Genomic DNA, 18,764 nt, shown 5'->3' with positions numbered 1-18,764 from the left:
CCAGTCATTTCAGAAGGTCTGAATGGACTTTCCAAAGTCATTGGCACTACCAAGTGATATTCTACATGAAAGGCATTCCCCTGTATACAATCATCCACACACACACAAACACACAATGCTCAATCCTTTCTAATGGATTACACAGCACCACACTACAAGTTTACTTTAAAGTTAGTGATCACCACACATCAATTACTATAGTAGTAGAGTTATGGGGGTCGGCACCTACCCCCTTATCCTCATCCTCCTCATCCTCATGCTGTTCAAACGTGCAAGCTTCTGTTGAACTCACCAAACGTAAGGTCTTCAAAAAATCTCGCTCCCTTGGCTAATGAACATAACAAAAAGGAGATAGGAGAGCAAAGAAACAAGACACACCACAAATGAAGAGAAGAATACGAACAGAAGAAGGATCTAATGAATGGAACAAGTGCTGAGCAAGGGAAGTAGAAATGCTGACAACAAAAAGAAATGATACCACAGGGAGTGTTAGACAATTACAGGTGGGCACATTTCTCCCCTACTTTTTATAAAATTATAACCTTAAAGCATAAAGAATACTTAGCATCCCACACCAGCTGGATTTTTTTCCCAAGTGAAAATGGGGAAAACTTGTGCATTACAGAAAAGGGGTCTTACAATTAAATGAGGGAAGGAATGAAAATATCATCCAATTATCCTGAATCCTCAGATTCTACCCAGTTCTGAAACTTGACTTTTTCTTGATTCCCCCACTTACTGGAAACAACGTATTAAGAAAGAATCTGAACAATCAATATTGCTTAACACCCTGAAGCCCAAGACTATTGATCAAAAAATTTTAAAACTCACCAAGGTATCTCCTGAGAGAACTTCTAAAAGAGAAATCAAGTTATGCCCATCTCTCAGGTCTTCATACAGATCATTCACATGCTTCCGAACCTACAAAGAAAATTGGATACAAAGTCAAGATGCTGTCTTTTTCCAACAGCTATGATGTAGTGTTACTTCATAGCTATGCATCTTTACTCCATGTGGCTAACTTCTGTGTGTCCATAAAACTGAAGTCAAAGTTTTAAATTAATAATGTTGTCTTGCAGAATATTCACTCCATGAGTTCAATCACAGTACACTTAAAAAAAACTGCTAGATGAAAAGGATCTTACTACATCTCCAACAAGAAATTGTAGTTTACCCCCATAAAGTCTTAAGAGCGAGAACAAGAGTACAATATATACAATGTATATATACAATGTATAGGGTACAATAACACATAAAATTATGAAAATATTTTAAAATATGTCAGCAAACATATCTGAAGCAAAAGAGTACCTAGACTTAATAAGGTCTACCAAGATGAAGTTAATACTATATTTATATCAGAACCATGAAGATCAGTTTGCTAGAATGGCTTCTGAAAAATATTTTTTCCCCCAGAGATTTATTTAAGTGGCAAATTTTGGAGATCATGTATGACTTACAGATCTAATCAATTGCTTGAATTCTAATGCATTTGTTGAGAGGGAGCCTTGGAAAGAGGGGAATGTGCTTTTGTTTTGGTGGGGTTGTTTGTTTGTTTGTTGTATATTTCCCCCTCCACATAGCCATACTAACTTTTCCAGAACATTCCATGCCCCTCTGGATCAGATTTTGATAGAGAGATTATAGGGGCCTCCCCATTCCACCTCTCACATGCAGGGACCAGCCCTTCATTTAACTCTGCTCAGGAGACATTCCATGCAAATGGGAACAAAGTCAGGTTCTTCGCCTATTGATTTAAATCTGCAGAATTATATCAGATTTTCAAGAATGTCAGTGATACTATAGATTTGTGTTATTTGTTCTTTTTTCGAAGACTATTGGGTGTGACCTGCACCCATAGCACATGACACTCTAACCATTCAAACACACGTTTAAAGCAACATGCATGTGATCACTGATTGGTATACTTGCAATCAAAAACAGAACATATTATCCAACTGAATGAAATTGGTAGAGTATCTCTGTTTGCTTTGTTTCTAAGACGTTCCTTGAGTTTTCAGATTTATTGCTCTGACATTAAATGCACTAAAACCATTTAGCATTAGGGCAGTAAATCTGAAAAATCCAAATTGTGGCATCTAAAATTTAAAATATTTATTTTACAACTGGAAAGAAATGCAAATTTTCTCAATGTGGTCTGCGAAATAAAAATTGACATCTGCCTACCCAGTGGGGCAGCATAGCATATTATGCCAAAATTTTTAGCACTCCCTATGTGTGCTCACACATGTGAGCATGCTGAGAGAGAAGCAGAGAATACACACAAAAGCAAACTATCACCCTTAGCTTCTGCAGCATATTTGGAAAAGAAGACAGATACTCAAATATGCAGTTTCGAAAACAGAAAGTTAGCTGTCTTCCAAGATAGTTTGCAAGTCTTCTGCTCCACAAGATTTTCTTTTAATACGAGAAGTTGAAAATATGGTTGCAATGTAAATTAACATTTTCAGAAGGAAGTGTGCCAGAAATACATTATGATTATGTTAATTACTAATGGAACAAGCCACGAATTACTCAATTCAATGTTGGCTCCCCACACCAACATATGTGTTCTCATAATAAATGTAAATCAATATGATTTTATTTCTTATCCTTCTATTTCTTGGGATTGGATCCAGAGAAGGAGAATAAGACTAGCAGAAGGTAATTTGCCTCCTGCCCCAGAAGCCTACAGAACTTGAGGTACCATGCTCAAAGTGGTGGCCCTAAAGCACAGGGAGGTGGGCTGACGGAAAAGATTCCTCAAAACGGAGCAGAGACATTTTCCACTAGCAATTATAAATTCTTCTATAATGTTTTCTCAATAATGTTAAAATAAAGCAGGAGAATATCTGATTTCCTAATTAATATAAGAGTGAAGCAATGCAAGTAACCAACCTGGCACTGTTCCCACAATAATATAATATTGTGGGTTCTGACAGTTTTATATCGTGTTTCAGAATACAAACTTATCTGGAATCCCATTGCCCTTTACTTTTTTGTATACTGTGTATGTTACCCAATTTTTGGCGGGGACAGATGATTTCTTAAAAAATAATGTTATTTTTCAGATAATTACACTATATATTATTTTTTTCAGATAATTACAGCTGGAAGAACTGTAGGAAATTAGGATATGGGGATCAGGACTGTACAAGCAGTGTTGGTTTCAAAAACTGTGAATTATATTTAAAACCAATATATTATAGACCAAGAAATTGAAATTGGTTTTCATTTCCATTTGGTGTGTGGAAGCGGTTAAATTAGAAGAGTAGAATAACAATTTAACTGTGATAGCCCTATAGCAATTTGAATATTATTGAATAATTATTACTCCTGATAATAACCTAATGAATATTCAGTGCCTATTCATCCATAACAAATGCCTAACTAGTTGGATGATTTCCTAAAAAGCAGTCTTATTTTTCTGATAATTACACTGTATATTTTGAAGGATTATCCTGTAAACTTCTGAACTATGTAATCTAATTGGCCTAATTTCTTTACAGCACTTTGAAGCTGGAGCTGTTTGTCTGTTGTGTTGACAGAAAGGGTGCTGGTGGTTTGGAGATGTCAACAAAGTTCTAGCATTATTTACTCTTCTTTCCTTGCTTGAGCTGTTTTTATGTGTGTCTGTTAGCTTCTCAATTAGGAGGACATGAAGCAAAACAAAAAAGATATCTTAGAAGCTGAACTTGCTTGCTAAATAGTGACAATTCAATGACAAAGCAACAAGGACAAGTGTCAGTGGCAAAAAAAAATCCACAATTCTTGGCCTAATTTCAAAAACTGTATGTATACAATCAGTTCAGGTGCCCTGGAAGAGATATGAAGGATGAGAGAGAGCAGGGGAAGGGAGAAAGGAAGAGGAGGGGGGAGGAGAAGGAATATAGAGAGACAGAAAATGGGAAGCAAAGAGAGAGAAGACAAGAGATATAAAGTTATTCCTAATTATGTGCCAACAAACATATAATGGACCTGGCGTGCTCTGGTTCATGGGGTCACGAAGAGTCGGACACAACTAAACAACAACAGTTCCTTACAGACTCGGTATGCATACTGATTTACAGACAAGGCAAGAATTCCAATTAAGCTGCCATCTCTGGGATTCCCCAGGACACACTGAGAGAATCTGTTAGATCCATCAAGATTTATTGTGAGAATGTGAGGACTAAGCTATGTGCTGTCTTTGGCAGGCAGATTTATGCAACATCCGTAAAAGGACTAGGTGCAGAAGGCCTGGCCATTTGGCTAGAGACAGGATGCCAGTTTTTTGGGAGAGGAGACTACTGTTCAATACCATAACTGTAGGAGAGGCAAAGGGCATTTCTCCAACTTAAAGCAGAAATATTAAACTAGCTTAAAATATGTAGAAAATAATGATTATTCATAAACTAGTGACATTTGCTAAGCAAGGAAATGGTAATTTAGAATTTCTTAAGCATGATCTTACTTTCTCCCTTCTTTTCCATGAAGTACAGTAAGTATATGTATATATTAACATCATTTGTTTAATCCAGTTTATACCTAGTTGCTCTGAACAAATTCTGTAGACAGAGATTTTGTATTTAGTGGGACATATCAATAACAAAAAAAAAAACCCAGTCAAATTCTTCTACCTCTTTCATTTCCAAATAAACATGCCCCCGGCATTAGCTTATTTATTTGCTATAAATATAAAATCGGTCTGCCGAGGTACTTATATGGATCCTGGCACATTACTGCCTGTACACTGACATTACTGTAACGTCCTTTGCTTTGGCCAGTCCAACTGACAGCTTGACCACAGCACAGCTGCAAGTCTAAAACAAGATGAAAAATCTGATTGTGGTTTATATAGGAATCCTGAAATCTCTGTTGTGTTCAGGCATTTGGTCCAACATACAGTATATATATATATATATTTAAAGTCCACAACTGAAGTCGGTAAAAAAATTATGGAAATCTGAGGCAGCAGATCCACATCCTCACAATAGTAATGGCTTCAATTAGTGAATTATAACCATCTATCATTCTATCTATCTATAAGTCTGTGCTGCCTTTCTCTCAATAAAAAGACCCAAGCCCCTTGACAAGTTACTAAAAAAACAACAGGCCATTTAAAACCACTACTCATAAGAGCAGGAATTCCTCAGTAAGAAAACTCGCAATGATGACCAAACTATGAACACACCCCAAAGTGTACCCTAATATCTTTTATAATATCAAGGGGTTTCATGGGCTACCATGTAATACTTGTCAGATGGCACAGTGATGTAGAAAGGCTTTCTGAGTTTGAAAATTCTGCACCAAGTGGGGCAGACATACCTTGGTGCAGATGTACTACCTCCATAGCTGACAGTTATACAAAGGGTTATAAATGAGTGCTTGCTCTGAAAATCTGGTTGATTGGCACATGGGCCTGGATCTCTTTAATGTTGTCATACAGACATGAAATTCCACTAGCCTAAGATATTTGACTAATTTGTAAGACTTACATGTTTTTAGAAAAAAAGAAAATCATCTTCGTTTTGGTAAACATTTGTAGAGGTTCCACTGAAAGAAAGTTCAGTGTGTCATGGGCTTTATTCATAACTAGAGATGGGATATTTATAGTCATATACGAATACGAATATTCCTGCATCCTGCTTCGGCGCCAGTCCTGTTCATCCTTCCAATCACGCCTGAAGCACCACTCTCTTCTCACTCGGGTGGCCATTCCAGGCAGAGGGAGGGAGGACGATTCTCCCTGCATGGCTGCTGAGTGGCCAGCAGAGCTGGAAGAGAGTGGTGCTCCGGGCGCGATTGGAAGAACAAGTGGGATCAGTGCCATAGCAGGACGCATGAGTGGACAGTCCTTCATTAAGTCCAGCTGCACGGGGGGGTATTCATATACGAATACCGCCATCTCTATTCATAATGTGTTGCAGCCACCTCTCAATTTCTTTATGTACTGTTTTGGAGCTACCACAAAGAGTATATGGTACACCATCATTAGAGTACACATGTTTTAAATAAAATCAATAAAATTAAAGGGAACAAGTTCCCAACATTCTTCTCACTCTCCTAATAATCTGTTACACTTCAAAGTGGCAAAGAATCAGAATTCAGGAAATGAATTAGTAGATTAAGTTACAGCCATCATTGCAATACACATGCCTCATTCCTCCACATATATCTCACCCATAACTCTGGGCCTTTTTTTTTCAGCAAGCAAACATCAGTAACAGTATTAACTCTGGCTAATTACTCTGTCATTTCTCTTGCTGTTCACATTATCATTATTAATAAAATTATTAATAGCAGCAATTCAACCACTCTCCACCTTCCACTGCCCTTATCATCCCACAAATGGCTTTAGATGTCTTTTAAAGTAAGGATTGCTGCTAAACATTCTGACAGGTGCTCAACTCTGCTCAACTCTAAGAATATCAAAGGTGCAATGGCCATCCAACACCCCCATAATGAATACTGATAATTATTTTGGTGTTTATTGCTGAAGTGTATTTAGCGAGTGGATGGTTACACTTCAATAGAATGGACATTTTGTACATTAGGAAGTACTCTCTTCCTGTAAAATTAGCAGCACTTTACTTTTTTTCTATAGACACAATATCTATTCTATATTTTATTTTTTCAGTGGTGGCAAAGTGTTCTGTCTGTCTTTAAAACAGATTATACATCAAAAGTATTATAATCTTTTCTATTTATTTTGTGGTGCACAATAAAATTACTGTAACAGAGACGCTTCTTCCTTTCAAAGTTTTTAAAATACTGTATGAAAGAGTCAACGTTTTTCAGGTTTTGATTATCTGTAACCCTAGGCAATAGCAACTAAGAACTCTCTTATGGAATACCTTGTTGAGAACATTGTGTATGCATTATAAATTATACCAAATCTGATAAGAAAAACAGAGCTATTTCTATTCCCTTTTACTTATGCCATACTTTCCTCCATGTTGCCAAGTAAATGTTAGCCTGCTTTTCAAGCTGCCATCTGCATACCTATGCATATACTGTACTCGTATCTTACAGGCATCTCTAAACACTTTTTAGCTTCTATATCAATTCAAAGCCACTCCTTTTGGGATCCCTGTTCTGTTATGTTGCTCTGTAAGACCTGACAGCAAACAGAGAGGATGCAGCAGGAGAGATGTGCTTATATATACGTCCTCTCATCTTGGCTGTGCTTCCTTTGATCAGTTAGGTAATTAAGAAGAAATGAGCCCTGCCTCTCACAGAGGTGTTGCAATATTTTAAAATTTTGCAGTACTTGTCAATGTCTTCCTTTTCTCTCAACAAATATTCCCTGCTTCCTTCTATCTCGAAGAACATATGCATTAGGTTTAAGCTCCTCAGTGATCCAATGGCAGCATACATCCACAATATTCTGTTTCCCAAAGTATTCTATAGTTATTCCACATGATACAGGGGCCTTGAGGCAGATAGCACTATCTCATCACACTAGGTTACACTTCAACAGAATGGACAATTTTATACATGATAATTATTGTAGGTAAGTGTTTAAAAAGGCATCAATCATGCTTTGCAAGAGAAAACCACCGGGGAGCAGCCTCAGAACTTCAATTGCAGTTCATTTATTCACAGCATTTGAGTCTGCCATTCTCAAACACACTTTTTAAATAATGTATCTATACTGTGCTTACCATAGACTTGATTCTGCAGCACATGCTGGAGGGACTGGGCTTCTACAGTATTATTTTACTGATTAACCCAGTGCAAACCTGTTTGCAATATTGTCCAAGTAGGCTAATATCATTATTTCCTGAGCACATATTTGGATACCACAATACAAAGCACCATGCTTTCCCATTCATTTCTATAGATAATCTGGTTAGCTGCACTCAAGTACTTCTATGCCATGAACAGGATTCTCTATGTGTTAAAGAGAATGGGAGAAAGTCTTCTGAACAAGGAAAATCCTCATGACCATGTTAAGAATAAGAATTCTCAAGATCATGGCAATTTGTTCCCAATGTGTTACAACTAGAGTCTGTTTCTGTCAATTCAGTGGAAATATTGTGTAATCAAACATATATAAACTACTGCATAGCTCAGTGGTTTAGGCATCTGGCTGTGAAGTTAGAGGTTGGGAGTTTGATTCCTATTGTGCCTCTTTTACAGGGGCTGGACTCTATGATCCATAGGGTCATTTCCAGTTCTGCAGTTCTAAGATGACGATTATTACTGTTATCATTAAATTACATCTCTACTCAGAAGTAAGTGCTACTGAGTCCAACTGAAATTCCAGATGAGTGAGTACAGACCTGCAGCCTTACAAGTCCCATTTACTAGATCTAGCTGTTACCGGCTGACAGCCTAACATTCATTTAAATATATTCCTTTTTTCAAGGAAGGGGAATTTTAATTAAATATTTTCTTCATTGCCATCACAATACCATACACATTATCCCACTTCAAACAATAAAAATTCCTATCCAACATATATTTTTCTTCTTCTCCTCCTCCTCCTTCTTCTTCTTTTTGCTTAGAGTTGTATTTTTCATTATTTATATATTGTATATTCTCCTCAATTCTCTGTGTTATACGTAACTATTATACTCCGTTGTCCATAGTTTCAACAACTGTCTGAATGAGACAATCTCAGCTGGTTCAAAAGATAAACGTCCTAAAACTGATTTTTGCTTTTTTCAAAGAGTGTTATGTCAAAGCACCAGAATGTATGAATACAGTGGTGCCTTGACTTACAAATGTCCCAACTTAAAGACCATTTCAAGTTACGACCAGCTCCGGCAGCAAAATTTTGCTTCCACTTGCGACCGGAGCTTCGAGTTACAACTGGAAAAAAGGTGGGGAAAAGGGCAGGGGATTCAAATGTACTAACCATTGGTTGGCGAAGAGGCTGCTTTTTTGTAGCTCTTTCGCCCCAACGGTTAGAGAATGTGCATTGGAGGAGACTTCAGACAGCCTGGTGCTGCTTTCTGCTTCTGAGTGAGTATATACAGGATTTTGCTGCATGGGTTTTGGCTTGGGGTTTTTTGTGTGTTTTTGTGTGTTTGTTTTTTCAGCCCCAGTGCCTTCTGATGGGGCTTACTGTGTTGTTGCTGTTTTTGGTGATTTTTTTTCCAGCCCCAGCGCATTCCGATGCGGCTTGCTCTGTTTGTGTTTTTTTGTGTGATTCTCCCCCCCCCGCCTCAGCACGTTCTGATGGGGCCTGCTGTGTTGTTGTGGGTTTTTTTGTGTGTATGATTTTTATTTCCAGCCCCAACACATTCCAATAGGGCTTGCAGAGTGGCTGCGGCAGTTAAATTTCGAGCCTGGAAACCTGCTTTTAGGAAGGGTTTCCAGGTATCAGGGTGCTGGCTGGTTGAGTCTCAGGGAATTGCTATGCTTCTCTGGTTTTCTAAGTGGAGAGACATATCTCAGCAAGTACCACTGGAGGAGAGAAACTAATTTTTCCTATGAGTAACTCTAAAACCTGGGCACACATCTGCACCAGTTCCCCAAGAGCACCAATATTCACTGACCCAACAGAAGGGTATTTGGATGTGTGTTGTCTTGGTGTAGAGTTCATGCACCAAAAATCCAAGAGCAAAGGGAGAGGACTGATGTGAGAGCCAGTGGGAACATGTGCTTAGGCCCATGGTGGCATCTGGACCAAGTTAGAGTTAAGAGCACTAGCATCACCATTTCTGAGACTTCTTGTTTCACAAGTCCTGGTAGCAACAGCAGAAGAACTTAAGGGCTGGTGCTAAACCTCCAGCTAGTCCCAGGAGCAGCATAGGCACACCATGTGCCATATGTGCTGCATATAAGACTAAAATGAATGCAAGATGACCCAGAGGCAATTCTAAATAAATAAATAAATAAATAAATAAATAAATAAATAAATAAATAAATAAATAAATAAATAAATAAATAAATACATCCATCCATCCATCCATCCATCCATCCATCCATCCATCCATCCATCCATCCATAAATAAATAAACAAACAAATAAATAAATAAATAAATAAATAAATAAATAAATAAATAAATAAATAAATAAATAATCCCTACTCCCAAACCTTGACTGCCCTTCCCTTGGTGAATGGCTCAAGGGCTCACCCCTTGCCCTTATAATTTGGCCCTGAGATCTCAACAAATGGGATACTTCTGGTTTTGCAAACTTTGCTACAGTTGCAATTCTGAGCAACCTACCCTTTTCAGTTCTTCAAATCTTTACTGAAGTTGTATATACAGCATGTTTATTATATATTACTATCACAGCAAACAGCACTATAAATTTAAGATCTTTGTTAGTGTGTTTAATTGGATACCTTGTCTTCATATGGAAGTACTTATAACTGAAACTGAAAATTATAACTAGTGAAAAATCCTAGGTTCCTAAATAGCAGAAACACTGTAAAGTTTATAATTATGTGACATATTAAATAATAAATATGCCTGTGCTATTTTCTGTGCATACACAAGTGTAAGAACCAGCCACTTCCCTCGGGATATGCAGTACAGCTCGCAGGGAAGAGGCTAATATATTTTCAAAGCTTAATCTCCATAAAGCAATATTGTGCAGATAACAAGAAACAGCTTGCTGAATTATGTATCAATTAATTCGAAAGCCTTTAGCTGATTTTAGCTGGTAAAACCATCTGACATGTTAATATCTAGAAAAGATAAATAATAAAATATTAATCAAAGTCCATGCTAATTAAGAGTTAATTGCAAATAATCCACCACAAAGAGAATGAATTAATGTATTAACAATATCAGCCCACCAAGTTATTAATATGGAAGAAAGATCAGGTTGTTTTAGCTTTGTTAATGTGGGTACCACCAAGGATGCGAATGGCTGTGCATGCTTAATTAAGGACATATATCTGACACGGCATTCTGATTTACATAGTGACCCACTGCTGAGGGAGCAAAATACAATCTTGTCTCTAGAAAACACAGAATTGGTGGGGTGGGAGCATGCATACAAAAACCACTAATGTCTCCACCCACTTAAGGAGCAATCTTATGGCAGAACGTCACGAAGTTATGTTTCTGTATGTCAGTGGCACAACAGAAACTGGGTGGAGACATGGGTGAGATGGGCGTAGGACAAGCAAGAGCTAGGGACACTTATATCAAATCCTATAGCCTATGAAGTCAAAAGTCATGGCCCTGTTAAGAATGCAACATTATACCAGACCTGAACTGGGCATAGCAAATTTTGCTTGTGTTACCAGTACTAAAATACCTTTCCACCAGTGACTGCCCCACCACTTTGACGCTACAGAACAAAATGTATAGCATAACAGAAATGTATAACACCAATCATGACATCATACAACCATTACTGTAAAGGATGCCTACAACAAGACCACAGGACAGTCAGCTTGGGGCTGTCTCTATCTAGCCTCATGTTATGTCCACTTACAAGTAGGGGCTCTGGTGTGGTGCAAGGGGGACAAGGGGCAAACTGTATAAAAAAGGAGCACTTCATACACCAGTCTGGCCTAACAGCCTACAGACAACCTTGCCCACAACACTTACTTTCTTCTTATTTCCCCTCAAGTTTTATACTATCTTTCCCTGAGAAAGAGTACTGGAAGGATTTAAAAGCTTACCTTTTTATAACTTTTTGGTGATTGAATAAAGATATTAACCAACCCAGAACTTCCCATTAAGAAACCATTAGCTTATTCCGATATTTTAATTGTCTATTCAAGTACACTGTATTGCAATGTATTTTAACTGTATTGTCTTTTTTATTTTAACATTTTTATTTTTAGTTTGGTTGTATTCTGTATTTTACCCATGTTTATTGTAGTGTGTTTTTCTGTTTTTCTGTTTGTTTTTTGTTTTTGTTGTAAAGCACCCAGAGTGGCCTATGGCTGGATGTGCAGGATAAAAATCAAACAAGTAAACAAATAAAGCAAGGCTTCCAAATAATAGGTATACCTTCTGGACAACCTTTTCCAACAACATTCATCACCACAGACAAACTCAGAATTCATGGAAATGGAAAAGTTTATCTTTCCTGAAAGTAGAAACATATTACCCTCATATCTAAGACCCATACATTTCAATCCTAGCAATAATTACACAGAAGCAAACTGTACTGAAATCCATGGGACTTGCCTGACAGCAAATATTTTAAGACTGATTCCTGATACTAAAAACTTCATTCAATATGATCTTTCATTAACAGGAATGAAGTATAATTTCTTTCTTCCATCTAAGGAAAAATAAACCAAGATAGGGACCTGTCCATAGCCCTGTTCAGACACAGACCTCCCATAATTAGAACCATGTGAGGCTTTGCCTCTTCCACTCTGTTCCCACTGCATGGGCAAGACTTGGAGGGCGAATATCTGCAGAGGGGAGTTGGCAATGATTATGTAGATTTTCCATGCAGTTTTGAACCTTGCACAACCTGGGGGAGCATACCAGAATAGAAAAAGCTTTCTACTGCAGAAGATAGAGATATGAAGGATTCTAAGAGCCAAACATGGAAACACAACCAAAATGATGGGGCACACTCTCTTCCCTATACAATTCTCTTCACATGTTGGATAAATGCCTGAACTGGGCTATGAGATCTTTCATTGACAATATTATCCAGTTCCAATCTGCCAAAGAGCATCTCTGTAAAACTACAATGCTGTGATAATCCAAGGAAAAATGGGCACAATGAGCATGTATGTTAACTTACCTTCATAAGGTGCTGGTTTATCCATTTTGTGAATGTTTTCTTTTGTACTTTATCCCGCTCATCTGAAAAGAAAAAGAGGGAAAAATGAGTATTTCTAAAAAATAGTACTTGCTAAGACATTGAAGTGCTATGTTGAAAACTCTTATTTTATTTGGAGAGGGGGGGAAAGGAAAATATGCAATTAATTATTGCAAGTTGATCTGAAACATCTGTTAAAACAAACTATCAATTGTTGTGACCAGTTGTTAAATAGAAGTGAAAAACTTAGTATAGTGGTGCCTTGCTTAACGATTTTAATTGGTTCCAAAAAAATCATCGCTATGGGAAAACATTGCTAAGCGAAATGCGGTTTCCCATTGAAATGCATTGAAAACCGGATAATCCGTTCCAATGGGAACGGATTGCCGTCCTTAAGCGAAAATTGCCATAGGAAATATCACTAAGCGAAACGCGGTTCCCCAATTGAAATGCATTGAAACCTATTCAATGCATCTCAAGGAGGGGGGCGGAATTACAACAAATTTAAAAAGAGTCGGAACAAAGTCAAATTAGTTTAACAAAGGGTTTATTAAGTGCACCTATGATTTCAAACATTCTAAACATTTTTAAACATATAAAAAACAGCCAACATGAGGATGTCAAAACCATCGTTAAGCAAAACAGGGGGACTCAAACTGTCATCGCTATGCGAAGCATGGTCCCAAACATTGCTATGCGAAAATCGCCCATGGGGAACATCCTTAAACGGAGCACAAGATCGCTCTGAAAAAGTCATCGCTAAGCGAATTCATCGTTAAACGAAGCGCTCATTAAGCGAGGCACCACTGTATATTGATTAAATTGATGGTCAGAAGCCTCAGTCATACAGGGAAGGATTCTAGCAAAAACAAATGTCTTGTGCTTATGGTTGAATTGCCTAGATTATAAATTCATTCTTAAAATGATTTATATGCTATTCTACAGAAAATCAACAATAAATAAATAAAAACAATCTATTAAATAGAAAATAATATACTGTACACAAAATTCCAGTTGCTGCCTTTCCAGATAAACACCATTACTGGCATATTTCTAAATGTATCTAAACACAACCAGCACCAGTTATTGTCATTTTAAAAGGATTTTCTATGGTTTTGCCAAAGAGCCGATCCTTCACCACATGCTCAAAGATGGTCAAAGACTAAGGCATTTAATGAATGCCTTTGTCACATGCCCATTTGACAAATTTCAACATCAGTCCATCACACTAGATGCTAAGGGAAAATCTCTTCCTTATTATTAGCTTATTTTATGCTTCAGCAGTCAGGCATTTGCATTTTCAAATTAAGGCTGCATCTACCATTTAATAGCCAATGAAAAAACAGGACACGTTAAGGCAGTGGTTCTTAACCTTTGTTACTCAGGTGTTTTTGAACTGCAACTCCCAGAAACCCCAGCCAGCAGAGTTGATGGTGAAGGCTTCTGGAAGTTGCAGTCCAAAAACATCTGAGTAACAAAGGTTAAGAACCAGTGCATTAAGGTACGATGTGTGGGTAAAAAACAAAAACATCAGAGTTATAACAAATAGATGTCTTTCACCACTTGAGGGAGCACCTCTTCTTATAAACTGCTGAAGACATTTAAATCTGACAGAGACACAGGGTTCTAATGTTTAACAGTGTAGAGGTAGACAGGACAAACTGGTCCTCAGAGTAATCTGATTTGGACCTTAACATTTCATACCAGATTGTTGATTACTACTTTATTTCTGATCATAGAAGAAATACTGAAATTACATGCTCCACCCCCTTTCCTCATTAGACATCTAGACACTACAGACCTAGAACACAGGCACATACAAAAAGTCTTTAGACTCCTCCTATTCCCTGATTCAGATTTCACACCTGCATTGAAGCTCACTGGGTTTAAGCTGCTCTGCTCCATGAACTCTTAAAATCTGTTGAGCTGCTTATACAGTGTTTTCCCAAAAATAAGACAGGGTCTTATATTAATTTTTGCTCCAAAAAACGAATTACGACTTATTTTCATGGGATTTTTTTTCCATTTGCAACCATCTACAGTACATTTATTCAAATACAGTCATGTCATCTTCTTCTAGTTGCTGCACAATGGTAGAGGACAGGCTTTCAATTAACTGGGACTTCTTTTGGGGGGTAGGGCTTATATTACGAACATCCTGAAAAATCATACTAGGGCTTATGTTCAGATTAGGTCTTATTTTCAGGGAAACAAAGTAGAATTTCAGAAGGGTTAACTCCTGCGTTCATCACAGCTCCTTTGTGCTCTCTCTCTGGAAGAAAAAGGCTTGTAGTATGGTGTCTACTGCCACAAATCAGGAATGACATTTGTAGACACCTCCACACAATCCTATCACATAATGCGCATTATACAAATTGTACCAAGCAACTCTAGAAGCCAATGTGGGCTAAAAGTGGGATATAAACATGATGATTAACAAACTAACTATAACATGAAGCCTGCAGTGGGATTGGCAGGCTGCGAACAGAAATGCTACTTTTACTCTTGATTGTATTAATGGACTGGAAGTTAAGGTAAATTGTTCTCCCAATCATATCATCTTCCTTTCTAGGCTCCTATTAAACAAGAGGATTCCAGATGCGAAGTGTGGAGGGACAGTACAAACAGAACAGTCACAAACGTGCTGGGTACATGGGGAACTGGGCTGTTTGTTGATTCTTTCTTTACCACGTTTAGCAATCAAGTAAAGGCTAAATGATATTAACCTTAAACCAGTTCAAAAGCATCTGAGTAACAAAGGTTAAGAACCACTGCACTAGACCTCTTTCATATTAATGAAGTTTTTTTTTCAAAGTAGCATTCTTTGCTTTTTCCATTTAACAATGGGAGCAAGTCAGATTGTTTTGGCAAAGGTATGGTTCTGTGTGGCAGAATAATTGAAGGACATATCAAAAGTGAATTCAAATTTTCCAGAAATCAGCTTTTGCCTATTTTCTGAATTTGTTTTTGGAAACTCCCCAGTGGCAGCTTTCTGAAAATTCTCCAAAAATTCTCCACTTTATTTGTAGGTATTTGGTGGCGGTTGCTTCAGAAACAAACACATACACAAATCAATGAATAAATTCATGTTTCATTGGTTCATGGGGAGGAGATTCGTGCTTTGTGCTTCGTCAGCTTTGACGGATCATGAAGCAGGATGACTTGCCAAAATGGCGATTCGTCCCCATCTCTACTTATGATAATAAATACTCCTAAGAAAATGACTAATAGTATTTGGCATTCCTTGCCTCAAATTTCACCACTTCTACAAATAGTGGAGAAAACAGGGAGACTATTTCTGCTAAGTTCCATTTTCAGCATTATAAATTATTTTCAAGTATTCCATTGCATCTTCCAGATAAGGCCATTTATTCCAATTTGGCAGTGTTACATTTGCCTTTTACCAAAAATGTGAATGTTGTATTTTGGACACTGACTATAATATGATATTGACAATGTGTTATATTTTGGACAGTGCTGCTATGGTAATTCTAAAACAGAAAGCCATTATTTTGTGTCTTCAGAGAAGGATCCCTTAAGAAAATGTGTATTTAACATCTTGGAATCCACTGCAGCCAGTTGATGCTACCACTGCTTAGAAGACCTTCTTGAACAATGTTGAGAGAGATCAAGGGGACTGCTTGAAAAAGCAGGAAATTGTCCAAATCTGGGCTTAAGTCATAAGGCAAATTAAGGAACTTCACAAAAAGGTTCACCTCCATAGTCTTTCATGCTCCATTCTAGATTGTCAAAGAAGTCACCTGAGCTTCTGAGAAGCTTGAGGGTGGTCACATTTGGTTGCAAGGGGCAGGAGGCAACAGCACATTTTTCTTCCATTATCTTATTTAAGTATCATTTTATTCTGTTGTATTCTTAGCTAAAGCACTACCAGAAAATAATGCCAGAAGGCAAAAAGACTGAAATTTATGCTAATGAATATCCTTGCTTAGATCACTGGTTCCCAACTTTGAGCAACCTAGGTGTTCTTGGACTGCAACTCTCAGAAACCCCAGCCAGCACAGCTGGTTGATGAAGACTTCTGGGAATTGTAAACCAAGAACATCTGAGTTATCCAAGATTAGGAACCACTGCTTTAGATGAATATGGGAACTTGGAAGATTACCTATGTATAACTATTTTGCAAAACTTAACAGGGATGATAAGCAGTAAAATGGAGTGAAGTCAAATGTGAACACATGAAATCAAGAGATAATGTAACTTTGACAGTGCCCAGTACATTAAAAAACAACAAAGAGCAACAATAAGAAAACTCAGAGAGGAAATAGTTTTACAGTGTAATCCTACACACATATTTATCCAAAAGTAAACACCCACTGGATTCAGTAAGTGTCCTCAGTAAGTTTATCTGGAATTGCAGCTGAATCTGCTGATTCTTATAGTAAAGGTCTCTCGAATTAAGCAAACTGGAAGGAAGGAAGGAAGGAAGGAAGGAAGGAAGGAAGGAAGGAAGGAAGGAAGGAAGGAAGGAAGGAAAACGTATAACTGATTTGCTAGTTAAAACATAACCTAAAAGAAAGTAAACAAATTGCTTGCAATTATAATCAGAAGAAAACTTTGACAGTATTTCCTTCCCAAAATGAAGATGTGTGAAAACAAAATATGAAACACAGGTAGGTAGTGTTGCACTAATCAATACAGCACACAACAGTTTTGCTTTCCATTCTTGCTCGTGTCTAATGAGCTGCCCTGTCATTCTGCGATATAACTGGACTGCAATACTAAGTTTCTTGAATTCAACTTCAACTTAATGTGTGTGCGCGTGCACGCATGTGTGAATGCATGTGTGTAGGGGGAAAATACCTGTGCCTCTGAGTTGAAAGAAAACAGCAAGTACTCCCTCTTTTAAAGTAAATATTAGCAACCCTCAGCCTGTCACAGCAATCCAAATAATGGTTGTATGCATTCTATTTCACAATAGAAGTATTGCATGACAACCTTCAGCTCTACAAATCACTTCAGACTGTGCGTTCTTCAAAAGTCATGTTTTCTGTTGACAGAGTACTCAGTACCCTGTCAACAACACCTTAGATAATTAAATAGGGTAGCAAATACACAGAATGCAAGTTATAGCAAGAATATTTCTTTTATTTGCAACCGCCTTTCCATAACCTTTGACAGCATTTACTCAAGAGCCTCATAAACTGTGTGAGGCCAATATATCACTGGCAGCTGAATGCCCATGTAAAACAGCTTTTGAAGTCTCTGTGCTGTTATTAATTAGCCTTTGGCACAGCAATTTGAAGGTTTGGGGAGCATTTATAATGCCTCTCTCAAATAATTCTTTTTTGGGTAGGATTTATATATGCAGTGAGCAAAGCACAACAAAAGATGAAACCATTTCAAACTACAGTTAAGAGGTTCTCTTTCTCTTCTCCCCCACCCGTTATGTAACTATAAAACCTAAATCTGCAGATAGGCAACTAATAAAGCTCAGAGAAAGGCTCTAATTCAGCTCTTTACTTGCTGTGCTACTTTTCTACTGAGAGGGTGTTCATTAACTGAAAATACAGTAAGAATTAAAAATATGATTCACCCAATGTAGTTTTTGCTACATTCTTTTCTACAACCTCAGTATTCTACTCTCTAATTTGACCTCAGTCATGGGATTCATGAAATTTGAGGGTAGAATGCCTCTCTGACTACTTGGTCAATGCACTGATAATGGTGAAAATAACAATGGATTATGTCATATCTTCAAGACTTTCTCCACAGGTCTTTAAAAGGGTTACCCTGGCCTCTTTCCTGGTCATTAGTGGTATGAAGCTGCTAGGGAAAATCATATAACAATGTGGAATTATATATCATTCACATTTTGCATACGCTAACTTGCTTTCTTAGCTAACTATGGGTCATAAGTACTGTATTTCCAGAAAAAAAGGAGCAGAAGTCAGCAGTTCTCTATTTAATCAGAAGATTGTTATTTAATCATTATTAATTAGGTTCAGTCTAGAGATGGGCATGAATCAGAAAAATTGTAATTTGTTTTGATTCATCAAGGCTAACAAATGGCAAATTGTGAATTTACAATTTTTTCTGATGAATTTGTGACTTTGAAACCCTAT

The 18,764-nt window shown here is 37.5% G+C and overlaps 1 protein-coding gene across 16 annotated transcripts in view; it reads right to left on the bottom strand.

Annotated features, from left to right (window-relative positions):
• DST (dystonin) overlaps nucleotides 1–18,764 on the bottom strand; it is a 397,214-nt gene that overhangs the window by 278,847 nt on the left and 99,603 nt on the right. For 12 of the 16 annotated variants that reach the window (XM_073000297.2, XM_073000284.2, XM_020781806.3 and 9 more), the window contains 2 exons: nucleotides 12,664–12,725; nucleotides 832–921 (listed from right to left, as the gene is read on the bottom strand). In XM_073000297.2, the coding sequence (XP_072856398.2) occupies nucleotides 832–921; nucleotides 12,664–12,725 (152 nt within the window). Of the gene's footprint in view, nucleotides 1–229; nucleotides 329–831; nucleotides 922–12,663; nucleotides 12,726–18,764 lie in introns of all 16 variants that reach the window. The other 4 variants (XM_073000291.2, XM_073000283.2, XM_078386367.1 and 1 more) reach the window with 2 other exon arrangements.

The sequence above is a fragment of the Pogona vitticeps genome, chromosome 1, assembly GCF_051106095.1.
Source record: "Pogona vitticeps strain Pit_001003342236 chromosome 1, PviZW2.1, whole genome shotgun sequence".
Taxonomy (NCBI): domain Eukaryota; kingdom Metazoa; phylum Chordata; class Lepidosauria; order Squamata; family Agamidae; genus Pogona; species Pogona vitticeps.
This window is presented reverse-complemented; position numbering and strand designations above follow the sequence as displayed.